Source organism: Cygnus olor, chromosome 8 (assembly GCF_009769625.2).
Source record: "Cygnus olor isolate bCygOlo1 chromosome 8, bCygOlo1.pri.v2, whole genome shotgun sequence".
NCBI lineage: Eukaryota > Metazoa > Chordata > Aves > Anseriformes > Anatidae > Cygnus > Cygnus olor.
The window spans coordinates 1648818-1673718 of record NC_049176.1 but is presented as its reverse complement, the minus strand read 5'-3'; the positions used below and the strand labels follow the sequence as shown (position 1 = coordinate 1673718).

At 39.9% G+C, this 24901-nt stretch overlaps 1 protein-coding gene across 6 annotated transcripts in view; it reads right to left on the bottom strand.

Annotated features, from left to right (window-relative positions):
- SLC44A3 (solute carrier family 44 member 3) overlaps window positions 1-24901 on the bottom strand; it is a 103312-nt gene that overhangs the window by 27850 nt on the left and 50561 nt on the right. For 3 of the 6 annotated variants that reach the window (XM_040565873.1, XM_040565879.1, XM_040565877.1), the window contains exons 1-9: window positions 12660-12811; window positions 12387-12494; window positions 9792-9934; window positions 9049-9185; window positions 7574-7667; window positions 5912-6081; window positions 5245-5334; window positions 4491-4615; window positions 2792-2978 (exon numbers count right to left, since the gene is read on the bottom strand). In XM_040565873.1, the coding sequence (XP_040421807.1) occupies window positions 2792-2978; window positions 4491-4615; window positions 5245-5334; window positions 5912-6081; window positions 7574-7667; window positions 9049-9185; window positions 9792-9934; window positions 12387-12494; window positions 12660-12686 (1081 nt within the window). In that variant the 5' untranslated portion in view covers window positions 12687-12811. Of the gene's footprint in view, window positions 1-2791; window positions 2979-4490; window positions 4616-5244; window positions 5335-5911; window positions 6082-7573; window positions 7668-9048; window positions 9186-9791; window positions 9935-12386; window positions 12495-12659; window positions 12812-24901 lie in introns of those variants that run through there. The other 3 variants (XM_040565874.1, XM_040565878.1, XM_040565875.1) reach the window with 1 other exon arrangement.

Genomic DNA, 24901 nt, shown 5'->3' with positions numbered 1-24901 from the left:
CATACAGGGATTGACACCTACACTAAAAATATCCTGGCAGATCTCAGTTAAAACACGTTTTACTAGACTCCCTACATGAGCAATATATTGATAGTTAAGTGCCTGGAAATGACCTTCCATTCTTATGCTATATCTGCAAGAAATCAATTCTTTCAAAACTGAGAGCATGCTAGAAATTTCAACATTGCTCTACTATGCAGCAAGATTATGCTGCCTTCCATACTGCCATTTGTATCTTGGAGCACTAGCATTCCTATTATGCTAGGGAAAAAAACAAAAAGTAAAATACCTCTGAGCCAAGAGACGTCTGCTGCACTATGAATGTCAGAGCAGGTCACAAGCTATTTGAATTCTGTTCTCCAATATGGCAGGAAAAAAAAAGCTGAATGGAAATGTCTAGCAGAAAACAAAGAACATAACCAATACGGGAAAATGGCACAACATGGAAAAATCATAAAAAGTCTCTCAAAGGCAGTTTTCACTGTTTTTTATTTCCCTGTGAATACATGTGGAATTTGCTTTCAGATGTAATGTGCAACTCACTATTTTCCTGCAAATCTGTAAAAGCCTCCAGGAAGTATCTGACTAATTCCCCATCCGGCACTTATCATCAAGCTGTTTCTGTCATATAAGCTAAAATATTTCTACTCTTTTAATGATTTCTGCATTTCCAAAAGCTTTTCAATATGACAGACTTGGCTGGCATTTTCTAAATTTAGATTTAACAAGGGCAAGCTTCACATCCCTACGTGTGCTTATTAAAGAGTACCAATGAATATTCTTGTGGGTAATGTGTCAGCTCAGATAAAAATCAAGAATGTAGTATTTTTTCTAATAGTTCTTGTTAATTATATATTTAGCAAATCTGTGTGTTATCATTCATTTTATTTACCTGCTGCTATTTTTACTATAGTTAATGTCTGCTTTAAATTGCTTCTGATCCAAGCAGGTGCATGAAATGAACAGTTGGTTGATAGCCCAGGAGATGCTCCTTTCTATAAAGGACTGGTCTGAACCAGTGAAAAGGTACCCCCACAAGGACAGTTTGAAAATTACTGCCACCTAGCTGATACGTGCAAAAATGGGATGAAGACTACAGAAAAGCTAAAAAGGTATGTCTAGCACACGATACTGTCTCTGTAATGGAAAAACCCAACTCAGAGGAGCATGGAAAAGAAATATCCATGACCCTTAAAGCAAAGTGAATCTGTCTGACTATTTAGTCAGGCAGGAACCACTCACAAAGAGACTGCAGGCTGGACATCTGGCCTTGCTAGGTCAGACTTTTTTGTAGAAGCAGGTCATCAGGCAGACAGTGCTTCAAGCAGCAATTTCTGATGGACATGAGCTACTGGGAAAATGGTAGCTGAAACAGAGAGATCCTTGCAAACCTGCATAACTCTCCAAGGAAAAATGGAGGGAAACAGATCCTGGTCTAGCCTAAGCAGTGGCTGACTGATGCACGATACCAGTATACACTCAGACAGATGGTGTCTCATGTTGCAGGTGAAGTGGGTTTTGTACATTGCCAGATTTAACAGGGTCAGACTGAGATGGAAGCAGTTGTCATGGGAGAGGAGTGAGGTGCCTGACCCACAGAGGTGAGGAATACTGCCAGTTTTGGCAAATGGGCTCAGCTACAGAAAAGTTAAAGGCTTTTCTGACCTTGGAGGGATCTGCAAGCCTGTGCAGAGGAGTTACTACAGCCACAGGCTCAAGAAGTGGTGAAAGCATATGACAAAATAAAACATAAGCGTTAAAAGAGCTTGGCTGCATTTGCTTCTCCACACACAAAGGATCGCAAAGATTCAGGAAAACAAAACAAACAAACAAACAAACAACAACAAAACACACAAGAATAATGAAAGCTTCCATGACAAACAGCTGTCTCTGCCTGCATCAATTCTGTACGAACTCCAACCCACAGGACAACATCTGACTCCTAGCAGTCACTGTAGAAATTCAAAATGAAAAACAAACAAAAAAACCCAACACTCAAATCATAATGATTCCCATGGACAAAAGCTGATATCTGCATGAAGAGTTATTCCCAGAGCTACACACAACCAGCTTAGCATCCTTCCTTCAGGTGATGTTTCACAAAAGGAAAACCTTCCCCTCCCTCAGACAATGATGCTGTGCCAAGGGACAGCACCCAAGTTAGATATGGTTCAGTCAGTGACAAATCTTATAGCGGAATGTCCCTCAGTAATACCATTTCCATACTCATAATCTGTTCTTCTTACAGATCTTTCACAGTATGATTGGCTTTCTCTACAGAGCACCTCCTCTACAACTGCAAGAGCCTCTGGATCGATCCAAATACTATTGTACCAACCCAGATAATTACAGCAGCTGTCAATAAAGTACTGCTCTAAAACAATGTGCTGCCTCCACGACAAGTGGGCATTGTTTATAGTCAGAGGAGATTAACAGGAGAGAGAAGACAACTTTTAATGCAGTTATGAAATGAGAATGTTACTTTCCTCATTTAAATACATAAAGCATATACATATCTACCACAACCTAATCATAAATTAAGTAACTGAGAAAGAACAAACCTAAAGCCCACATCTAGGAGCAAAAAACCTTTCTCCTGTAGTGCTGACACACAGAAATACAGCAATGTCAAAGACTGTAGCAAGAGTTTAAAAAAAAAAAAAAAGAGTAAAACGGCTAAATAACATTGCTAGCCCATATTTTGCATACTAACAGCAGAAGGTCACATATTTAAGAACTGAACTTAGAAAGCAGATAACATTCATCAAAAACATGGAAAGCATATACTTACCTGCAGTTCCTAAGCTTAGTAGTACAGCAACCCAGAATATCCAGAAGACAATCAGAATCAGAAAGGTCCAAAGTGGTTGGAAAAGGAGGAAAGGGATTCTGCTTATTATTTTACCGACAATCTGAAAGAGTTGTACAGTGAACTGAAGCTTCTTTCTTAGCACAAGTATAAGGGAAAGCAGAACAATCTGTTACAAAAAAAGAAAACAAAAATAGCTGTTTTTTTTCTTTTCTTAAGAGAAGTAGGAGAAGTTGTCATATGTGAAATTTATATTCCACAAACACTGTGCACTGGAAATGCTTTCTAAGACACTGCCTATATTATCAAGGAGCCTGTGAATTAAAATCTTTAGTTTCATGAAATTAAATCTATGAAGTGTTACTATTGCTGCTTTAAAAAAAGTAAGACTCAAAAAACTGCAGTTCACCCAATGGAAACAGTCTGTTTTGCTTTACAGCAACAAACATAAATGTATGTTTTGTGCTACACTTTCAGATATTCTGTATGTCATGAACATGTAAACTTCCTTCCTACTCAAGTCAGCTTGCCACCATTCACAATGGTAGGAGGTCCAGTCCTTCTCTGCAGAAAGTAACAGTAGCAAAACTAAATTGATTTAAGAGCTCTGTATACACTGAGGCAAAGCAGACATAAGATGAAACCTCCATTTAAATAATTCAGTTTTCCCAAAGTACAAAAACAAATTCAAAAAACAACAAGGTGTAAACACCACACCTCACAAGTTTTTTGTATTTGACAAGGAACTATGAACAACATTTAAAAGACAGGCTGGAATTCATAAAATAATAAATGCAACAAGTGGCAGTTGCTTCACCAGTTTTCTTGCCTGTTCAACAGAGATGCCACCAGCCATGAGAGAAGAGCAATCTGCAGCAGACGTTCCCACTGTCCTATGAATGAAAGTCAGTTGCATACAAATAGACCTTCTCTTACCCTTTTATTATCAACAGAAGTTAAAAGGTAAGTTCATAACTTACAGAGGATATGAAAAAAATCTGATCTGTAACATTTACATTTTCACTATAAACTCATAGACTGTTCATATCCAGTGAATCCTAGTCTATGGATCTGCTTTAAGAAAACAGAAATAGAAACATTTTGACAAATGTCTCATCAACTACAAATTGTACACTTGTATTGAACAATGACTCCTCTAACACTGCAACATCAGAGTGAAAAAAATGTCTTTAAAAGTTGAAGGCCAGAGTCAGGTTTTCTGTTGGAAAACAAGGTCAGTGAGAGAAAAGCAGAATTTAACCCTGTAACTTGAGGCCTACACACTGCTGCCCGTGCTTCACCTACCCCTTTCATTGTCTGAAAGAGCCACCCCTCTCTACTTCTGACACGGCAGGCTGAATGCACAGATCTCCTCTCTGTTCACTCGCCATGGTTCTCCAACTAGCTGATGCACAGAAGAATGGGGATGGAATGTAACTCCTGCATTTCTACAAAACTGGTGCTAATGCTGCTTATAAAAGTGTGACACAGCCCTGTGATGAAAAATGAAATTCACAGTGAAGATATAAAACTGTTTAAATGACTGTAAGCAGATCTCATCATTGATTCTCCTTTTCAAATTTGAAATGGATGAGGAATTATTCTTACTGCTGCAGAACCCCTGCAGTTCAAATTTTTTAGTTACAGCCTCCATCACTGCTTACTGTAAACTACTACTTACTGTAATTATTGTAGAGAAGATAGCGTATCCAAGTAGAAATTTTACGTTCTCCTTTTCTGTTTCCAGTTCAGTGCTGGGATCATTTCTGTAGTCATAGTAGAGCCACCAGAGGACACCTGAGACAACTGCAGCAAACAAGCAGTGTGAAGGTGGGCAGTGCTCCCTGGGCTGCAGCATGCAGCCTCCCACCTCCCTCCTGATCCCCTCACCCTTCTGCCTACACCCAGCTCTGCTCAGGAGCTGTCATGTACGAGAGGTACAGTATCCGTGATCACAAAGAAAATTCACATCATGGTCTGTTAGTCTGAGGTACAAACCCAGAAGAAGGAGCTAGGCTAAAACTCAGCCATATAATTTTATTGAGGAAATAAGAAGCTAACTGTTATGGAATGACAAGCATTAGCTGGACACATTCCTACAGTTCTCCCTTTCCAAAGCAGGCAATATAAAATTTCACTAAACTTTCTGTGAAATAGCAGCATTTTCGTAACTGCACTCATCTGCCAAAAGAAATGTCATTTCCAGGCATCTATAAATAACTAAACCTTATCATCACCCCAGCAGCTGGAACAGCACAGCCAGATGTTGGCACCCCAAGGCAAGCAGGACTCAGTTTGGAAATGTCTGGGGTAAGCTTAAGGTTACCGAGGAGGGCCATGGAGAAAAGGGACAGCTGTTTGTTCAGCTGTCTCTCCTTCAGTTTAGTGAGATGAGTGCTTTAACTACCCATACACTAAAAGGTAAATATACTTACATAACAACCCAAATACAACCAGCGCAATCAAAGTATGGACCAGAAGTGTCCGAATGAATCTGAAGGTTAAAACCACTATAAAACAGAAAGCTGAAAAATACACAAAGTTTATTATTAGTGTTACCAACCATTTAACTTAACTCTTATTTATGTTATAGTTAAGTTTAAGGTTCTTGTAGAATTTGGGCTTTTACTTTTAAAGGGTGGTCTCAAAAGCAACAGCATGTACTGAAGTTGGTGACCTTTTTAACATTTAAAACAATTATCTATAACTTTCTAGTAAAGAGTTTATAACTGAAATATTCCACGTTGGGAATAATTGGCTATTCAGTAATATTTTGTATAAAGATTAAAGTTAAAATCAAAATGTTAAAGCTAATGCTATTATTCTTTTTATCAACAATTTCTTAGTCCCATGAAAAAAGGTATGTGATCATATCTAGGAACACAGAATCTGCTATTTGCTAGCACTGAATTTCACCTGTCTATGCCTCCTGATAAGAAACAAGAACTCTTCCTTGAAAACAACTCTGCCCAGAAAATGTAAAAAAGGTCAGTACTTTTAAATAAAAAACTATAAAGATCATAGAAACATTTTAAACCTCACATTCTAATTGAATATTATTCACTTTTTATTTATAACCTCATTTTTTATTTGTAACCTTACCTAGTGCAAGGACACTCAGTCCTATCACAGTATCTCTTCCTGCCAATATTCCACTCAGAATTCGGTGAAAAACATCCATTTCATTAACCATACTTATTAAGACAGATGCATATTTGGAATAGCATTCAGGATGTTGTGGAACACACCGATTAAATAATGGAAAAGATTTACTGGAAGGTTAAAAAAAAAAGATGATGAAAAATGTTTTCATTACTGGACAAACAGTTTCAAACTCACAGCAATCTATTCCACTGCTCCCTTTCAAGCCCTCTGCAGTGCCCTTCCAACAGCCTCAATACACTTTTGCAGCAGCATCCAGACAATCTGCAACCTACCAGTTATCCTCCCTGCCTGGGAGAAAACCTTACACACGGAGTCTGACACAACAAGACATTGGACATGGGAGTGGTCTGTTACAAGTGGCCAGACAGTAGTTCTATGCTCCATCTGCAACATAAACTCTTGGCAGCACCATGCCTGTGTTGCTGTGCTAGAACATCCATTCAAGACCAACCTGGAGAATTACTATCTCAATCACCATCAGCATGTAGCTCCTATCCTGTTTCTAATCTGGCTTTGTCTGCTTTGCTCCCATGTGTTTATGTAAAACACAAACTCCTGCTAGTATGGCTGTAAACTATGTTGTTGTAGAGAATTCTAGACCATGAACATTTTGCATCATTTTGAGGATATTTAAATATTCTCAAAGCTGCTCCAAAACAATGTTTGTAATGTACAATTAACATCACCTAATATTTACATATAAAATTATCTGGCTCTCAGAGCCAGCTTATTGAATTTATTTATCATCTTATTTTGGCAAGGCCACACTACAACAAAGAGACATCCCTACCTAAAAAGGAGAGGTCTGTTCATCAGCACTTTAAAGCTTCTCTGACTAGCTTTGCTGCTACTGTGAAATGTTACTTTGTGAGATGTATATGGTAAGTTCCTTGCCAAATAAAGGAAGGCTTAAAAAGTCAAATAAGTTAAATATGCCATATTTTTCATCAGTTTACATGTCTTCCTTTGATCCATTGTACAATGCTTTTATGTGTCTCCTGCTCTCTTCTGTGGTTTTTTTTTCCCTCTATTTGCTCTTGTTCAGAGCAGTAGAGGACTTAGCTCTGCAGACATGGAGATTCCAATTCTTTGCTGTATCTTCACGACAGCAGAATTGAAAATCATGGGTTTAAGGATTCTGACTCACTAATTTGTAACAAATTAAACAATACAACTAAACTGACATCTGTACTTCTTACATGCTGCAGAATGTTAGATGCTGACATCCACAGACCTGCGGTTCAAGCCAGTTGGCTGTAAAATGATTCTGACGGAAAATTTCTGGGTTCAAGATAACAAGCCAGGTCCGAGAGCACAGCTCCTTTTCCTTGGCATTGAGGGAGAGAGCAAAAGTCTGTGCAGGAGATAAGCTGCCCCTCATGCGGAGTGCTCTGACCCTGATCTGGAGAGAAAACATCTCTAAAGGGTGGTGCAGTCCTTGTTCATTCTGTGGGACAGGACACGGGCGTGTTCACAGGCACACACAGCAACAAAATTTGGATTGTAAAGCATCATGTCAGCTACAAAATGCGAGGAACTAAGAACCCTTAAGAAGCTGTTTGGACTCAAGGGTGTTGTAAAGTATCCATTAATTCTTACCTTGGTGGAACTGGTAGTGTGGGACACAACTCAGCTGCCTTTGGATTTAGTGTGTAGCTGGAAACGTTCAGGTTGTAAACACAAAGACAAGAACCTAAGAAATAGGAGAAATTGTAGCTTAATATTAGTTACAATTTTGGAAAAAAATACATTAAGTTTTGTTCGCACTTCTGCTTTAACCCCTTAGAAGGCCATATTCATCACTGATATTCTTGTAGGAATGTAGATTAGAATTAGTTACCCATTAGAATTAATGGGTAAATCTACAGCAACCTCTACAGGATCTTTTGTCTTCTACACTTAACTTCAACTACCATTTACAGATCTTCCTTGAGGGCAGGCACACTGTTTGTTCCATAGCACAGTACTTCAGCTTTAAACTCTTGCTCCTTTAGACAACAGAAAAACCTAGATTGACACAAGCTACAATAGAATCAGGTCCCTCGTAATTTAGAACAGAATATATGTCTATCCAGAAGCTTAATACTTTCTGGACTCTGCCTAAATAGTGCCAGGTACTCTGCTAATAATACTCTGCTCCATTATATAATGCTTCTAGGAGAGAAATGCTGGTTGCATTCAAGCCATTCAAAATGCAACACTGCCCTCTCCCTTGAGATGCATATGCAAGCAGTTTTAGCATGTGGATGGAATTTCATGCCATTTTATTCAGTTACTTTGAAATTACTTACACAATATCACAGGTGTTTACAGCTTTCTGTACATAACCAAATGATGACAAAATATCCCAAAATGAAATTAAAACAAATGTTGTCAATTTAAATAGAAACGCTTGACAAAAACTCAACAAAACCAAAAAGAATGGAATTCTGACCTCCAATAAAAATAGCCACTAGTATCTGTATGGTCTGCGGTTGATGCATACACTGTGGAATAAGGGTTAGGCCTCAGGTTATTTTACTTACATGTTGGAAATGAATAAAGCGGAGCTGCCTCTTTTGCACAATAGCTACTTCTGCCATCATATTCATCTTGAACAGCAGAAAAATTTAAGAAAAAATCTAGGTAAAATAGCAAATTTGGTGCTCTGATGTCAAAAAAGGTAACAGTGCCTATGTATATCTGGAATTAATAATTCCACCATGGTTTTAACCAAATTTAAAAGAACCATTTAGGCAAGTTTCTCAAATAGCATGTAAGCTCTGTTCACATACAGGCATCCCCAAGAAACCAATTTAGTTCATTCTCAGCAGCCAGTTTTCTGCTGGATAATCTCAGCATCGTGCAGGAATGAATCAACAGCTTTCAAATTTGCATAAGAGAGCTGTAACAATTCTAGAAACTATGGCTCTGAAATAAAGCAGAGACGAGGTTTTATTTTCTGTTGCCATGGACTGCTCAGGAAATTAATGGTAAGAAATGACTCCCTAGCGTAGCAAACGGAAGAATAATAAAGTGAAAGCTTCTCAACTGTTCTACAGATACATTAGATACTCATATTCCCTGTTGCACACCATTGTTCCTTGCAAAACTCTGGAGGTCTTCCAAAGAGTTGAGCTGCTCTTGTGGACAACTAGACACGCACAAGGAAACTGAACTGATTTTGGGGCTTTGCATTTCCAGGCTGCATGAATTCAGAAAGAACACATACCTAGAAAGACAAAAAGATCCTCGTTTCAAAAAACAAGCTTTCTGGTTTTAATAGGTTTAAATTCTGAGTCTTCTTTCCATCTTTTTAAAGTGCTACAAAGCAGATGAAACTTTTTCCACATACAATGAAAAAAAATGGAGTTTGAAGGCTAAAGTTAAGAAGCAATTTGAGAATATGCTATATTTTTACATTTCATTTTAGGTTCTTAAATGTGATCAGAAACTTCCAAGGTGGATGCCACTCTACAAGTGTTCTCTTGCACAGCAGTCAACAGAATGACTGGCAACTTCAGCTTTTTTTAAACTTCCATAAATTCAAATACTTGTCTGTGTAGATTGACTACTGGTCTGTCTGAAGTCCTATTTAAGACCCTATCTAAGAAAAAATCAGCATAAAGCATAACGATGTAGTACCTTTTCAAATTCCATCTTAAATTTTTAGTTTCCCCCACCATTTTGCACAATTCTTACACCTTATTTGCCTTTAAATTTAAGCATGTATTTATATATGTTTGAAAATGATCGACAACTAGATGATGTATATCGTATGAAGTTATGCTCACTTCTCAAACATTAGATTTATTTAAACATTATCTGATGTACTTACTTTTTATTAGTCATGTCCTGTCCAGAAAGGGGTGCCCCTTTTACAGGAGTGTTCTTCCTACCACATATGTTCCCAAAGCTGTCATATCCAAGCACAAGTCTTTCTGCCGCACCAGCCATCACAGCATAGCCAGTTATAAACATCTATTAAAATATTTTTTTCATGTGAAATCATACTATGATAGCCTTTCCCTCCCATTCAATAAATATTTCTTTTAACACATGCATTTTTGTCTTGTGAAGGCAAACAGTTAAATCTAAAATTCACCCCTCTGAACAAGGCCAGAGCAAGTCATATGGACAAGTTTAGCCCTGTTGTCTCCTTAGACCCTTCCTTTATCTTGCAGAAAGCGGACGGTACATGAATTAATTTAGCAGAACATCACAGGCAAAGAAAGATAGGGGCTCAGATTAAAATGATTGGAAAGAAGTAGTAAGGTGCTAAATCCTGCCTCTGTCAAAGTTCCTGTGTGTCCCTGGGCAAGTTCATGCACGTGGTAATTTTCCATATGTAGCCACTGCTTCTCATATTTCAGAGTGCCCTTCAAGACACACCTGGGCACTATATCTGCTGAAATGTTGAGACATTGCAGCTGCTATTGAGGTGTATTTTAAAAATAAAGAATAATTAAAATTCAGGTTATCTTAAATTTCAGGAAGGTGCATTCTTTACCACATGTGAAAAACCTCAGGAGAACTACATTGTGAACTTAGGTGTCACTGCACCGAGCTTTTGGATGCTCTGTTGCTAAGCACCTCTGCTACCTGAGTAGCAGCAACACTTCGTCAACATAAGATGCTCTGCCTAGGAATGCAGCATATACCCTGCTCGTGTACCCCATGAGGGCCAAAATGCCCTTTGAAGAGAACCTTTCTAAGTGCCAAGAAGCAGTAATTCTGTGAAGCTGAAGTCTTGAGCATTTTACCCAGCAGCTTATTTACAGCTCTCCAGCTGAGGAACTTGGTGATTTAATCATCTCCTCTGTCCCATGGGGTGTAAAACACATTTTGCGTATATCAAGGACAAAATAGTTGGCTCTATGGCTGCGTGCAAATTGTTGGCAGCAGCAAGTCTTCTCTGTCCCTCATTAACCACTGCTACTTTGCATAGAGTAGCTGAATATCAGCTGTGCTGGGCAGAGATGGCACGTATCAGATCCAGCACAACTGCTTTATTAGTTAAGGTTTAGTGCCTTTGTTATTCTACTTTTAGCACTCATGACTAAAGATGGGATCTGGGCAGAAACTTAGTCTCATACACAAACAAGTAAATGTGTCTCCTTAGTCCTCAGTGTAGTCTCATTTGTGCTTATGTGTTTGCATTGTAACTATTTAAATAATACTATTTAAATTATGCTCACATGTTAATGTTGTCTTAACACGGAGAACTTCATAGAGACTCCATAATTAAAGTTGGCATACTACTTGTGTGTGTGATGGTTGTTACAGTAACAAGTTATTTTCAGATCCAGTTTATTTACAAAGCAAATACCTGTTAAAAATCATTAGTGTTTTTTTTCAGGAGAAAAAGAAAAAAAGGAGCTGACACTGAAATATGCTTTAAAAAAAATCTGGTAAACCTTCTAAAGATAGAAGTTACAGGGCCATTGCCATCAGTGCAGCAAGTACTGTGTGCACGTGAATGATTTTTTTTTTTTTAAGGTACAGAATGCTGCATACAAGCCATATTGTTAAGCAATAGACAGCTGTATGACTGCTGGAGGGGTGTGTCATTCTCTACATGTCAGTGATACACGTTTCCACAGAGCCAATAGTGTGATTTCGTTTTTTTTTTCCCCACTATGTGAATAAATCAGTATTACTTTTTTTTTTCAAGTCTTTTAAAAATAAGATTAAACAAAACTATTTTACAGAAATTGAGCACTAAGAATAGTGGCAGAGAAAACAAACAAAAATCCTAAATCCTCACCGTTTGACAGGTTTAATATTTGGCATGCCTTACACTGATCAAAGCACCAAGCACAAGACAGCACATTTAAACAAACAAACAAACCAACCAACCACCCTGATCACAAAGTTCTGCTTCAGCTTATGCAGCGTTCAAGATGTGTATATATTCTTCTGCATGAGCTTCCATTAAAGCACTTATTAGGAATTGAATCTAAAACTGATTTAATAGTGTATTCATTCCTCAGTAGCCTCAGACACGTCGTGAGAAAACACTCATGCTTAAGAAAGACAAAGCATGCTCCCCAAAGCTTGCGTGCTGTTCCAGGCACAGGGCAGAAAGCCAGCTGACAGACCAAGAGAGACATGTTGCAAGATAAAAAGGCTACAGAGAGTGAAATAAGTAGAAACAAGAGTCCAGTCGGAGCCTGATTAGCTTACAGAAAGTGGACTCCGAGTATCCCAGCCCTGCACAGACCCGAGATATGGAGCGCAGGGGCAGGACCCGAAGGTGTGAGCAGGCGGCGAGGTGCAGGAGCCCCCCGGGCAGCAGTGCCCCAGCCCCGGCCCCGGCCCCGGCCCCGGCCCCGGCCCCGGCCCCGGCCCGGCCCGGCCCCGGCCCCGGCCCGCCGCGACCCGAGCACACCGCGCTGCGGGGCTGGGCTGCCTCCGGGCAGGGCACGCTTACCGAACCAGCCCAGAAAAGGAAGAAAAGGAGCAGCCACAGAGGGTCCGTGCAGTTTCTATAAACGACCGGTCTCCATTCCCTTAGTTCAGCAACGCATTCTCCGGAATCCTAAAATGAAAGAAAACCAACTGTGAAATCAAAAACAAGTTCCCAACGCCTGAGATCCTCTGAAAGCACCTAAAATGCCGGACACCTGGCAGCTCTCTGCCCTCGCAAGCCTGGCAGCTCGCCCGCCCCACGCCGGCCCCGCACGGTCCCGGTCCCCCGGCTCACCTGCCGCCGGCCCCCGGGCCGCGCCATGCTCCCTCCCTCCCACCCTCACGCCGGGCCGGGCCGGGCCGCTCGGGGGCGCCACCGGGGCCCGAGGGCCGGGCCCTGCCGGGAGGAGCGCCCGGGCCGGGCAGCGGCACCGCGGTGGCTCCTCCTGCCGCCGGGGAAAGGTCATTTTCCCTCCCCTCGCCGGGGCAGCCGCCGTCCAAGCCGTCGTTCCGGCGGCCTTGCCGAAATACAGCCCGCCATGGGGCGTTGCGGGCTTGCGTTGGGGGTGGCTGTGGGGCTTTGTGTTGTCTTTTTCTGTTCGTTTGTACAGTTACATTACACTGACACTGTAGATCACACATGCCTCTCATGGATGTCCACATGAATTTAGCATGCACAGAAATAACCACCGAGTTAGATCAGCACCTGTGACTGGAATGACCAGTGAATGCAGAAACCACCGCCCGGCTGCAGCGAGCCGTTTTCTGTGCAGTGCTGTCCCTGCTGTCTTTTTAGATATATGTTCAGGACGTCCAGCTCAATAAAGTAGAGAAAGCTAATATTACAAATCAAAAAGATAAAGTGTATTATTGTTCTCTACCTTGACAGTCAATGGAAAAATGTGCTTTTTCAGCAATACAAAATCAGCAACTGCAATAAAACAGAATTAAATTGAACCTGTTGTGAAAATCTGTTTAAGAGTTGGTCTGTCTTGCACAGGAGGGAGAGCATAAGGCTGGCTTTGCTTAGAAGAAAGAACTTACCTCAGATTAAAAAAAAAAAAAAAAGACAGAGAGAGAGAGGGAGAGAATATGAATCTCTGTCCCAGAGCATTTCAGGCTTCTTCTATGCTAACTGAAAATAAATACATTTTTCAAAGAAAAAAAAAAGTTAACCTGTGCAATGTTTCTTAAATTAACTTTTTCTACTGATTTAATATGGCTCAGCACAATTCTGCCTTATATTTAATCCCCCTGCACAAGTGGTTCTGACCAAACATGACAGAAAGGGTTGCTAAAAACTGTTTTAAAAGGGGTTTCCTAAACCTTTTAATTTCCAGGCAACTCACAGCTGTCTTTATCAGCATTGTACCTTTTAATGTTCATGATTCATCAGTTTGTAGAGTTTTCATAATGTAGGAAATTTAGAATGAAGTTTTAAGATTTAATACATGTTGCACAAGTAGTTTTGTGTCTGTAGAACCTAAACAGACAAATAACTTTTCCTTCACTTTGCTCTACTGCACTTTAAAAATACATGAAAAAAAGAAGTCATTTTCCATCAAAATACCAATGTCAAATTTCATGCAATGCTCAATTTTTTTTCTGTAAGAGAAATTTAGTATTTTGATTATATCAAGAAAAATAACAAAAATTATTAATAACTTGTAACTTGGACAGAAGGAGTAACCTCCTTGTCTGATTGAGAAAAATCATTCTGAAAGAACAATGCCAAGGATGAAGGCTAATACTAGAACTGATGGCTTGCTAATACTAGCTTTCATTGTTGATTTGCTCCTTTCTGAATGATTCTCCTTAAGCTTTGCATTACATTCTTATTGTGAATAAAGGAAAGCAGCAAGAAGAGCAAATGTTTTTAACAAATTCAGATTCCAGGCAGATGAAATTCATGGAAAACCACCAGAATCAAGTGTAAGGTCTGCTTTTACCAAATGGCATCAGAATTAGTGTATTCTTTCAATCAGTCTGGGAAAGTTATCTTATACTCAATAGCAAATACTTCCGGATTAGAACAGGATTTAAAAAAAATAATAATAATATTTTAATTTAATAGTGTTTTTTTTGTTGTTGTTGTTTTGTTTTGTTTTTCCTGAATTTTAAACATGCCCGAATCAAACCTTTATTGCATTTAGTAGTAGCAGGTGGGTAATTCTGTGGCGTGTCACCAGGTGGTGCTCTGCTCCTTGCTTAGAGTTACAGTACAGCATTCCGGACTTGTGCGAAGGGCCTTTCGCAGACCACAGCAAAAAATAACAAATGAGGATTTTCATGTTACAGTTGAAGAGGATACCCCTAAGCAAGGCTCAGATTTTATAAGGGTTTAAAAATCCACATCCAAAGTGTAATACTGAAAATTTTTTCTTGTTATTTGTCCAATCCTGCCAGTGCCCAAATGGCCTGGGTCCACTAATGACTTTGAAGTTTCTGCCCTACTGTTTTCAGGTATCCATACTGAGCTTTGGGGTGATGGCCGCGAGCGCCACATCTTGCACAGGCCTAGCGGCCCTGAGGTGCCTCACAGCTGAACGCAGCCAGGACTCGAGGGCTGGCACCCTCTCAGCACAGGGGCTTGCTTCAGAGCGTGTTCTCACTGCCACGTGCCTGCCCTGAACACCAGACGGGGTGAAGCCTGCAGAACTTGTACTGGTAGCTGTAAAGGTTTCTTGTTTTTGTAACAGCCGAATGGCTGGCACTGGAGCAGTAAGGGACTGGGCTCTGTTCATGGTCTTTTTCTGCCCTGTATGTTACCTGAGGCAAAGAATTCTCTGTATCTCTTTAGTGTGAACGTTTCTATCAACAGAGAAAAGTTGAGTTTTAAAGGACTGGAAAGAGCCTGGTTCTGCAGCTCGGTAGTTCCAGCACTTAATGGGGAATGGGGATTTTTAGAATTGACAATTTGTGGCACTGATCCTCTTTAACCTAAGCAGAAACAAGATAAAATAGAGTTCTGGAAAAAGAGTACTGGATTCCAGAATTGTTCCTTTTCTGAGAGCACTAATGACTTGGCTACAGAGGTGTATACTGACTTGTGCCCTCTGATGAGAAGCTTAACTTGGAGCCTTTGGTCTCCATCCCCTGGGCCACATGCACAAGACACTGACTTTTATAATATGCTACATTTAAGTCTTGTATCCAACTACAGCCACTTTCCTGGGAGATTAGTATGATGTGTGTCTGCATTCTTCTAGGAGTCTTCACTGCTGTCTGGAGGATGCACTGCCCCCTGCAAAGACAAAAGCTACTTAAAATCCTAATGCTTCATACATTCTGCTGTAACCAGGAACTCATGGGCACTGTCCTCTGTTTTCGATTCACAAAGTCACTCAGAATATATATAGAAGAAAAACTCAAGCTTCCTGACTCCAAGCCTCTGCTTTAATCACAAGGTTCTTGTTATTACTTATGAGGGTGGTGGTTATTCACAGAGAATGAGTCCTGGTGCTTCCAGGACAGCATTCACAGCTCCTCTTTCTTACCAGGAAACTTACCTGGTTAAAACTGGGGCAGGAATGTGGGTTGGGAGAAGGTTTTGAATGAGAGCATGGCAGTTCCTTGCTAGACTGGTTAAGTGAGATGACTACCCTTATCTGTATCCCCTTCGGGGTCAGAAAAGAAACAGAGACCAATTACTTTAATAGCAGGACACAGCAACTGAGAAAGTCAATCTAAAAGCAAACATTTTCTGCCTAAATAGAGAAGGTGCAGCTGGGCACAATTTCCATTACTCTCAAATAATCTTGCTTATGTACAGTACTTTTGCAAGTAGGCACTATTCTCCATATGTAGCTATGTTACTTGGAATATCCTGAACTGAAACACCCAGAGACTGAACATAATGCCACCTATTATGTTCAGGCTGTTAGGTTTTCTGACAATTTCCACTCTAAAACCTGTTGTTTATGACCTTGACTTACTCGAACCATTCAGCCTGAAATTTCTCATAGCAGGTGCTGAAGATTTTTGGACAATTTCAACCCAAACTATTCAGTCATTTCTAAGAATGAAAGTAGAAAAGCAGACATTATGATATCTGTAGTAAATAAATGCAACACCTTTTTTGGGTATTAGTAAAGAAATTCTTACACATGTTTTGGATCAGAGATTGGCTGGACAAGGAGAAGAAATTCTTTCTATTTCTTCTCATGTCTGAGAAACGTCATATGCGTTTGCCCAAATTACTTTGATAAATCACACTGTAGGCTCAGTCAACTTGCTAAGTTTCACAAAGAAGCTAAGGAGTCTGAAGACTGTGTCTGCATGGTATATTCCTGAGTCTGCTTGACACTGTTTGGACTACCCCGAAATGTGCTTCTGACCTGCCACATACTCACACTTTTTTGTGTCTCAGTGACTGTCTGTCACTGAGAGTGACAGAGGGACCAGGTGAGTGTCCAGGTACAGTAGTCAAAGAAAAATGCTGAGATGAATGTAAAGAAAAACAAAAGCAGTGATTATTTTTGACAAACAGCTTCTTGCAGTTGATAAGGAATACCTTGGTGAATAAGGAAAGCAGGGCCTAGGAGCTCTCTGCAAGTGATCAGAGGATTCAAAAGGTCAGTATCAGGAGGGCTCATTAAAGCACCTAACATATAGCCCTACACAGTGAGTCGTTATGCCTCTGTTGAGCCGCAGTAGCTGTGACTGACTGACAGCCAGGAGTGGCTCAGCAAAGACACTAGAAATAAGTCTTAGAGCAAAATGGGAGACAGTGATGGCAGGGGAATGACAGCCAGAGAGAGGAGGTGGACAGAGGGCCATCAGAGGGACAGCATGCAGGATTGGAGAAAGGAGTAGGAATGGATATGAATGAGTCTGAAAGCCAGCAGGGAGACAGCTGGAAAAGTGAGGTCAAGATGGGACAAAGAAGGACGCAGAGAGCAAAGACAGGTCAGCACTGGCTTAGGGAAGAGTACCACTGGCCAGGGAAGAAAAGGGTAGGTCTGAGAAGCATGAAAACTATGTGGGGATTAAGCAAGCAATAGCACAGGTCCTGAATGTGCATAAAAGATTAAGACTGTGGGGAATGAGTGAAAGAATCTGGGTCTGCTAACACCACTCCCTTTCACAGCCAGACTATCACCTTTCCTCTGCTCTCAGCAACCATCCACAAAGCTCCCTTGGAAGTGTCCTGTTGCACTCCGGCCTGCCTAACAAGTCAGATCGCCCTCCCAAGGCTCTGATCAGCCTGCTAGTGCTGTCAGTTCCTCCACTGGATCAGCTGGCAGAGGTCTGTCCCATGTATCTAGGGAATCCAATCCTTTTGACGATTTGAATTAATGTCTTTATGATGCTCCATGTTAGCTTTTCTGTTTGCTCAGCTGCAAAGTCCCACCTGATAAAGCTATAAAAGAATATGCTTCCAGCTGGGAAACAAACTACTCTACATTATCCAGGTGATCATGAAGAAAAATGCACAAAAGATGAAATAATATTTTTTCTAGTCGTTTAATGTGGTTTTTTTTTGAGATGTTTCACATCTTAGCCTTAAAAGTCACTCTAATTTAACAAGCTAATAGTCAGTCAATAAGCCAATAAGCCAAGTCCTCCGTTATTCCCAGCTTCCAATGAACATCAATCCCACCTTCTCACGGGTGTTTCCAGTGCATCCAGAGGCTCTATTTATTGTGTCAATTACACAGGAATTTAGAATAACAGAGTGTACATCTCTTATAGCCCAGCTACATTAGCTTCAGCTTGCTACCACTAAAGACCACCCCTCCTGTGATTTACTAGTCATGTGAATCATTCAAGAAAGGAGTATAACGTCACAAAGTTAGTTTGTTCCAGTTTCCACATGAGCAAGCAGAGATCTTCACAAAGAGCCCTTTCAGCCTTGTCAATACCAAAGCTAGAGTACAATCTGACCCTAGCAAAGTTTTGAGTGTGCTTGCTGAGCTGAAGCTGATAATAAACTCCAGAGCTGAGTCATTTCAAGGTCTTAGAACTGAGCAAGAGGATCAGTGTTTCAGGATTGCATGGTCTTTATACACAAGCCCAGACAAGAAACGGCACTAGAGTTGTACCTTTGTGGAATGTCACAATTACAGTGTACTTACTAAATGGTCTGAGCGGTAAATAGCATGGGTGCCATAAAAGGAATGAGCTTGATTTGGAAGTATATCTGCTATTTGGGTCTGCTGTTGTCCCTCTCCATCCCAAAGAGTAGACATGCCAGTACATCCGTGTGCACCAATACACAGACCGGAGAAGTACGTATATTGCTCTTCTCAACACACAGCAAAAGCCAGGGAACAGAATTGGCTGAGTTTCAGAGAAATTGAAATCATGAAAGAGCAGTAAAGATCTGTTTTTGTAAGGCTGGAGAAGACTGGTTTGTTCTATAAATTATGTAAATGGAAGGAAGGACAGAAGGCACCCTAGAGAGCAGCAAAGGAAACAGGGAATATCTGGGATAAAACCAAGCCAAACAGGCAGTTAGCTGCCAAAAGGCATCAGTCAGCCCACGTGGAGCCTGTAGAGCTTTCTGTGACCAATACAGTCAGGTCTAGCTCTGAGTGCAAAGGATGAGAGCTTTTCATTAACTGGGTGGAGCCCATCGCAGCGTGGTTTTTATCAAGTAACATATTCATTACGAGGACTAGAGGGAAGTCTTTTGTGCCAGCACAAGATCCTTCATTGATAGGTCAGTCCTTGTAAGCTCAATTTATTTTAACGAGGTGGATTCAGCTATTGAACGTTTGCCAGTGAAAAGTAATCCCATTGAATCCCGACAGACAACTTGGTCTGTAGGCTTTTCGTTAGTCCCTTTCAGAAGTGCTGCTCCTGCGCAAGGAGCTGCTGCTGTGGCGGATTTCCCCACAGGATGTCACTCTTGGGCAGCTTTGCCAGCCCTGGTCTTTGTCTTCAGCAGAGGAAGGATTATGAATTCCAGATGGCAAACGCATACACAGCACATCACTTTGTTTACAGTATCAGCTAAGTGGCCTAAGTGCAATTTTGTTGTTGATTTTAATTTTGGACTTTCTGGAACTGCTTTCCACTGGTTCCTTTAGTGACTAATTAAGAGTAATGTCATGGCTTTATTATGTCTAGACATTTGTTGTACAGTTTTAAAAGCACGTACACTTCTATCTGTATTTTTATAGTTGTCTTTTTAAAACTAAACTTTTTACAGTATAGAGAGGCATAGACAGCAGCATATAGTTTCTGTTTTTTCTTTTTACAAATAACAGCTTTTATACTGAGAAGACATTAGATCATCCAGTCCTTTCAAACTTACCCGGCCTAATGCTCGCAACCACAACACAGGCAGCCAGCAGAAAATCTACTCCAGTTACTGGGCCACTTTGTAGACTTCATTGTATTCTCCGCATATGTCTGGTCTCTTACTGCCATTACTATACATAGGAATAATCATTACGGTAGTGAGGAATTCCAGCATAAAGCTCTTCATGTGTAATGACATGCTTCTGTATAATTTTATAAAAATGAACGAGAATCAAAATTCCACCACAATGCACTTTAAAAGACTCAAAGACATGGCATCTTTGTTGCTTGAAAAGAGAATGCTAAACATCCTGCTTTGCTCAGCGTGTTAACAGTGGGAGGAAAGGTAACTATTTGCTCACTGGCAATATATTCGCCTTCCAGAGAACTGACAAACTACTTTATAAACATGGATGTTTGAACATCAAATTTAAAAAGATCTATATGCAAGTAGTTGTAGGAAGTCAGATAATGGCCAACAAGATGTCTGGTTTTTATCTGACTTATTCCTTATACTATCTCTATTTTACCTTCATGGTTTTATAGAGACACATTTTAATAGTCAGGACTTCTCATAAATTACCTGCTCAATTAAAGTTTCACCTTAATTACTCATGAAAAGAAAATCAACAGTGAGCAGAAGGCAGCCATGACTAGCAGTTAGCGATAGTTCTACAGAATGTTGATGGCATGAATTACGTATAAAGTTTATTCGTCTTCACTAAAGTTATACTGAATCAGCACTGGGCCACTGATGAGAAACTCAGATGACAGGCTCTAACTCACAGAAGTTATGTAGTCATCCTTATAGACGCAGCTGCTTTCAGGATGAGTCCAATAGCAGAAATATTTGCTGGGAACTATGGCCCAGTTCTGCGAATCCCAATTAAATGTAGTATAGCTAGAGAAATAATTCAAACTCTATTAATAAGTGACTATATGCTACTGTTTCAGAAAAGAGAACCCTGAAACCTAAAGTCTTCTCCATGACATTTTAATTTTCCCCATTATCAGAAATATCTATAAAATATCATTATATGGTGTATGTCAGACTCTGTCTTCTAACATCCTATCAGGCATATATTCATGAAGTTCAGCTAGTTAGAGCAGCTGGATGCTAAAAACAGGAGCCTGGCAGCTCCATGTCATCAGTCAGCCATACTCTTCAGGGCTCCATCCATTTCCCTCTTGCTACTTAAGGTATCAATATATAGTTTCATCTAATTTTTAAGCACTTTGCAGCAATGTTTCCATTGATTGTTTAAAGTGAAAGAAGAAACAATTTTTCTATGATAGCAGTAAAACCAGTATTTACTTATTTTGTAGTATCGTCACTGAAGTTCATTATGTTCCATTTCTAAGATTAGGTTTAAGAAATGCATAAGAGAGACTTGTGAGACTTCCTTTCAAGTAATAACACTGCCGCTGTAATAACAACTAATTTGCCATGGTCATAATGCTTATTACAGAATCCTGATGCAGCTTATCAGCAATATTATTTTGTAAAATGCTTCTGTAGTCTTAGCTAAAATGAGATACAGTATTACTTCTGTAGTAGACTTAGAGACCTATATGAAGAAAAATGTACATGAATGTCTAGATATTGTTGCAGTATTGATTTATTTTCATCATGTGCAGTTAAACCTAGAAGTGTTCCAAGCTGTTGTGATTCAACAACAGAATAACAGTATCCCTAATCCATTACATCATCAGAAAAGTTATGGGATAGCTACTGTACTTTGTTCATTTTCATGCAGTAAAATAGTTATAATTTTAAGAGCTGTTCCTACATGAGCTTTTTTTTTTTTTTTTTTTTTTTAGTAACTCTCATTACAGTGGAGTAAACTATTAGGTAATGTGTGATACAAACACACTTGATGGGAGGTAAAAATATCTTCTTTGAGCAGCTATTTGAGGAAACAACATTTTGCAGCAATCACTGCATGTTTTATAATGGGAAGATATTTTTTGAAAAGAGGATGTTGACCATCTTTCTAGTGACTAAAATTTGAAATGGTCTGAGCAATGATAGTATAATACAGTTTCCTGTTCACGTAACATGTTTGCACAACATAATGTTACTGATAATGCTAACTGTTTAGTAAAGCTTATAAAACCAAAGGATGTGCATGTGTCTGGGAATTCCCATGATCCTTCCTGTCTACCAGTAAGGGGGATCAGACAAAACTAACATCTATGGGCTAATCATGCGAAGGCTTATTCATACGAGTTGCCACTCTTCACCCTGCTGACCTATGAACTTTGTATCAAATTTCTGTATTTACGTAAGTCAGTTATGCAGCTAAAAGTAATCCCGTTGTCCGTCAACGCTTGGCTCAGAAAGTAACATGCCACAGCAAACAGGGATTTAAAATTTGATTCTATTCTGTGCATGTAACTATGGTAAGGGAGTTAGAGGCAAGGGGCAATCCTCCACTGTTTCTGGCTTTACTCTGAAACCATTGGAGTCTGTAGGCCAGGTAGTGGTCTTGCTACTACTGCTGAAAGCAGAGTATTTGAAGCACACCAGGACATAGCACCCAGCTGAACTCACAGTATGCTCCCATATGATTATTTGTTTGTAGTCGCTTGCTCATTCTTGCAGCAAAAAAATGCATAGGCTTGGGGTTATACGCAGAGATGTGACCTTTAGAGAGTTCCTTAGTTCTTCCTTACCTCACTAACTGCTGTCAAACAAGTATCTATCTCTGCTTGCCTCAGCCCTGTTCCTTGGTAAACTGTGAGCTGTGGTGCTTTCCTGCTTTTGTAAAGCACTCTCATATCTATCTACATACAAGAAGTAAGCTATCTTTGCTACAAATGATTTTGTTCATTCTATTAACCTGAGTATGGTCTGTTATGGATGAATGTAAATACAACAAACAGTAAAAGGAGAAAAATATGCATATCAGATTTAAGTTACAACATTGATATTATTCATGTAACAAGATGGTTGAAATTCTAAAAATAGTGGCCAGTGTACATCAGTTTTCTTACTCCCAGATGATATATTAAAAACAAAACAAAAACAACAAAAACAAACAAAAAACCACCACCACCACCAACAACAACAACAAAATATTTGATTTTGTACCAGGAAAAGAGGCATCAAAACCAAATATATTTATTCGAGATAATGTAATCTGAATAAAAACATTCAACTGTGATATATTCCCCAGAGGAATCAGCTATCTGCAAAGAGGTTTCAACATTCACATCTGTGTGAGTCACAGTGGGAGCCTGATTTCCTTGAATGTATTTTTTTTGAAAATTACTCAAAAAAAAAAAAGTTTCACATGCCAGCTTTCCACAGAACAGTGCAACTTCCATTCTCACTACGACATAGTCCCAGAGTATATATTGTATGTGTATGTGATGATCTGAAAGGACAACAGCTATAACCCAAAGAATTATAGCATGTGTGGTCTGTATTATTTATCAGACTTAAAGAGGGTTATGAACCAAGAGATGGAGTCCAAGGTAAACAGTGCTTTAGCCATTGATAACAACGTGTGTCATTGATGTAGCCTGTTAAATGGCATCTGGTCAGATCTGTGGAAAGTAGCTGCACGTTTTTAATGCATATTAGCAAGCTGTACTCCATGGTTTGTGTCTTATTACTGCAGAGTGCCCTGAAGCTTTTGTTTAAAATTAAAAGCATGAAGATACTTATTTTCCAAACATTGTAAGTTACCTGTGTGGACAAGGAGTCTTCATTCCCTTGTACCATATTTTTAAAGCTCTCCTGTTAATATGTTTGTAAATCAAGCCACTAGTCATACCTTTCCTGTTGCAGCTTGCTCTTTAGGCTTTTCCATGACACACGAAGGTGGTACTTAGGCACTCTAGAACACTTCAGATTTCTGGAAGTATCCGTAATACTTCCAGGTAACTGAATAGGAAATTCTATTATTGCTCATACACGTTTGTTGCAAATTTTTATCATTTGGAAATCGTTATGTGTAAATCTCACTTCCTTCCCTCTAGGGATCAGTGAAGGAGCTTTTTAATACTGACTGACAAAGCAAATTTGGTGGAATATAGAAAACAAAACAACTGATGTGGAGGAAGATACACTGATTGATAATACTTGCTGTCCTTCCTAATGTTTCAAAACATTGATTCTGTAGCTGTCACATCTCATGCCCAGACCTCTACAGGGGTGGAAACACCTTTGTCAGAATGTCACAAATATTCTGGGGATTGTGTATATTGATTCGGGAACTTTGACTTAGGTACACTGTTATTTACCAATGCCATCCATTCTTCAATGGCTTTCTTTGTTTCTAATACAATCTTTTTGTCTTTTGTGTTATTGCTTTTATCCCATTACACCAAGTTTGGGAAAGAGAAAACATGAGATGTGGACAACAGAATAATTGGTAATAGAGGCTGACTCACCCCTATTCAGAGCCCTGTCAGATGAGGCTAGGCTCATCAGGCGGGCTAATGTGTGCTAGCCCTGTTGTTACAGCCTGTTAAATGGTTCTGGAACTGCCAGGCTGGAATCTTTAGAAGAGTTACAATTGACTGAAAATGGCTTTAATAAAATGTGGAGTGGAAAAATATCCTCAGTAAAGTCTAGTAAAAATAAACTTTGTGTGTATGCCTGTACTTCAGGTTGAAATCTGGGCTGGCAGAAATCAGCCTGTGATTCAGGGACACAGCAGGTCTGCAAGCCATCAGGAGGTCATCTGCAAAATGACTGCAAAAGGACTGCTCCCCTGTCCCCCTCACACATGCACCGTTGTGCACACAGCTGGCAGTCGTGTGAGTGCTTCCTAGCAAACATAGGCTGTTCACAGCCGCCGCTAGCCCCCAAATCCCAATACATTTATATCCTTTGTATTTTTCATTAATATGCTTAGAACAGCTAAACTGTAGTGCTGTAAAGCAATAACATTGTGCTTACCTAGACAATAAGAATGTTACTGATTTATCTCCCCCTGGAAATACCAAGTAATTGTGGAATCCATAATGGCTTTTCCTCTATGCAACCTGATTAGACCCTATTAGAAAAGGCTGCAAATACCATTCTAGGCTAAATTCTCTGCTCATCCATGCGATGATGGAGCACAATACACAGATGGTTGTATTCTCTGCTGCAGGAGACCTTCAGAGACAGAGAAGGGACTCCAGAATATGTTCCAGGAATTCATTTTGCCTCTCTTGTCTGAAGCAGATTACTTACGCTCCATCTGCCCCAGGCCACAGTGCTTTTAAAACATAGGGTCTGGTCCAAAGTCTGGTGACCTTGGACTCTAACTGAATGTATGCTTCACAAACTGT